At 54.1% G+C, this 2,895-nt stretch overlaps 1 protein-coding gene across 1 annotated transcript in view; it reads right to left on the reverse strand.

Moving 5' to 3' along the window:
- ITGB1BP1 (integrin subunit beta 1 binding protein 1) overlaps positions 1–2,889 on the reverse strand; it is a 9,777-nt gene extending 6,888 nt beyond the window's left edge. The window contains exons 1-3 of the mRNA XM_077751061.1: positions 2,806–2,889; positions 1,603–1,712; positions 501–605 (exon numbers count right to left, since the gene is read on the reverse strand). Of these exons, the coding sequence (XP_077607187.1) occupies positions 501–572 (72 nt within the window). The 5' untranslated portion in view covers positions 573–605; positions 1,603–1,712; positions 2,806–2,889. The remainder of the gene's footprint in view (positions 1–500; positions 606–1,602; positions 1,713–2,805) is intronic.
- Positions 2,890–2,895: the final 6 nt, after the last annotated feature.

The following is a 2,895-nucleotide window of genomic DNA, read 5'->3' on the forward strand; positions in this document are numbered from 1 at the left end:
TGTATAGCAGTGAAACCAAGAACCACGGGCTGGTCCAGGGACGGGGACTCAGGACCCTGAGGCCCCTTTACAACCCCATTCTCCACTCTCTGCGGAGCCCTAAACGTGGCATTTGCCTCACTATCCAACTAACTCGGCACTGAGTAACTACACCTATAGTTATGTACACACAAGCACCAACCCCAGAATTCACGACGCCAGCCCCTAACTGCCTGCAATTTCCATCATGTAAAATATTAAAAAATCAGTGTTTCAAGGAGACCCTTTCATCCGTCCTCTGTCCCATCTAGGTTCAGGCACGTAATAATCTCAGAAGGTCCCCACAACAAAATAAAATCAAATCGAGCCCAGGGTAATGTGTGTCTAGTGCAACAAGCAAACGTTAAGACGCGCCTAGTGTGAAGACCATGGGCAGCTCTGCCGTGGTCGGTACGGCCGCGCCGGGAAGGGGACCAGAATCCCCCGCGTTAGGGCCCTCTTCCGAAGCCCATGCGCCCTACCTTGCTCTTCGTACTGATTTCGCTGCTTTGGGAACTGCTGCTGCTGTGTCGTTTTTTGCCTTTCCGAAACATTTTTCACCATAGCTCGACGCAAAGGAGCTCCCCCTAGAAGAGCAAACGGCAATTAGTCACGGCAGGAAAAACAACTTTAAATCACTTCATGCGTCACGGGAATAAAGATCACCCGTTCCTTCTGGGTCCGCGGCATAGTCTTCTTACTGGAAACAAATATTTTCCTTTGACCACAAGAGTTGGATATTACTGTCTTGTTCTTTATTTCTTTTTAAGTTTGAAAAATCGAACCCAATGAGCCAGAAGGACAGAAACCTTCCTGTCCGACCCAGGGGCGTGAGATGCAGCGCTCTCAGAGGTAACATCCGCGTGTCATGGACTCCTCAGAACATTCAAGCACCTGACCTGTCTTTACTCAATTCAAGACCTTAGTAAAACATGTGACACGTTGGCTGACAACCAAGATGCTGAGCTTCAGCTGCCGTCTTGCGTTCATGTTCTGTGAACGGTCAGGCTTAGAACAGAAGACACAGACACCTCTCAGAATGCGCCCTTTTCTCCAGGCCTGGAGCTCCCTTTAAGTACAAACTGACTTTAAAGCATTCCAAGGTGCCAGCTCTCCCCTCCTCACTCCTGTAAGGCCAGGGAAGGAGGCAACCTTGAGTTTTCCAGGGTCAGTCTTGCAAATATCTTGTTCTTACGTAATCATCGATGCCTGGAAAGCAACATTTACCCTTGCCCCTTGCATAGGAGCACATCTTTTATACGTGAAGAATTACTAAGTTACCTGCATAGCAGCACTTCATAGTTCAATGCTTCCAAATGCACCATGTCACTCTTACCTTCACAGCAACCTGGAGACACAATCATTTGCTCCAGATGTTTTTTAAGGGTTTCCCTCGTCTGTGCTGCATATTACGCTTCGAGCTCCAGGCCCCCGGCCTCAGGGGGCTTATAGAAAGTAGGTTATGATCTGCATTTTATAGATGAGGGAACTGTGACCCATCTTTCAGGAGGATTTATAAGTAAGATAACCTAACAACTTCTCCAAGGATTGGATCCTACTAAGGGAACAAGGGTATCTGCTTACGGTAGAACGAATTCTATTTTATGGCCTTCAAAGCTCCCACAGACAGCGGTGTGCACAGAGCGCTTCCCGTCATCCCGACATGGTCAGTTCATTCCAGAAAAACAAGGCACCTGATGAAGGGACAAGAATGAGCACATCATGGCGTGGTTACTGGATGTCCCTGCTCCCGTGAGAAGTTTCTCCCAGTGTATCTGGAGACCCCATTCTCAGGCCACTGGCCAGTGTCTGTCCTTAGGCCACTTGCCCAAGACTGAGTTCCAAGCCCAAGCTTTTTCATTAGCCCCATCATCCAACTTATTTCTACGTTTTTGATTAATTTGTGGAGGAGCAAGAAAATCTGAATCGTTCATTCATCCCTGGGTACCCAGTGAGCACCTTTTATATCCCAGGGATCCATCAGAGCACAGACTGGCAAAGGACATATTTAATGAACTGAAGAACCTTTTCCCAAATAACAACTTCTGTCCCCAACACCTGCTGCGTGCCACCCAGTACTAGGTACTGTGCCTGCCTGTAACCCTCGCTACTGACCAGCAAGGCTGCAGTATCAGAGCCCCTTTCAAATGAAGAAGCCAAAACTCTCAGCTACTTGCCCAAGGTCGCCAGGCTAACAATGGGTGGGGCCAAGCTTGGAACCTAAGACAGAACTGACGGCCAGAGCTCTTCCCAGACCCCACCCTGCTTCCCACGGAGTCCGCACTCGTGTGTTGTGCCCGCCACGTGCAGGTGCGCACGGTGACAGCAAACAGGACGGACACAACTCCGGCCCTTCGCAGCGGGGGGAGGGGGTTGGAGCCAAGACCAAGAGGAGCCAGAGCAAAGAGGCAGGGCTCCTCACCGCCCCGCAAAGCGGAGTCTGAGTCGGGTAACAGCCCTGCGGAGGTTCCCACTCCCGTGTCGCGTCCGAGGGACCGAGCCACACACGACACCTGCCGTCACAGGCGCTGCGGTCCCTCCCCAAAGAGGATCCCGGCACCTGGGGCCCTGCATCCTCCCGCTAGGCCCGGGCCTGCTCCTCCGCTCCCACCGCCGCCCCGCGCCGCCACGGGGGTCCCCGACCCCAGGAAGGCGGGTCTCCGGGGAGCCCGCAGCTCCCGCGGCCCCACCCATCCGCCCTACCGCGGGCCTCCCCAGCGGCGCCGCCTTCGGGGCCCGCGTTCCCGGCCACGCTCAGTCCGGGAGCGGCCAGGGCCCGACTCTCACCTCACAGTCGCGGGCCCGCCCCCGGGGCCGCCTGCGGTCGGGGTCAGACGCCCACCGCCCAGGCAGCGGACACTGCGGCAGCCGCTCCGG

This window comes from Crocuta crocuta, unplaced genomic scaffold, assembly GCF_008692635.1.
Source record: "Crocuta crocuta isolate KB4526 unplaced genomic scaffold, BGI_CrCroc_1.0 scaffold129, whole genome shotgun sequence".
Lineage (NCBI taxonomy): Eukaryota > Metazoa > Chordata > Mammalia > Carnivora > Hyaenidae > Crocuta > Crocuta crocuta.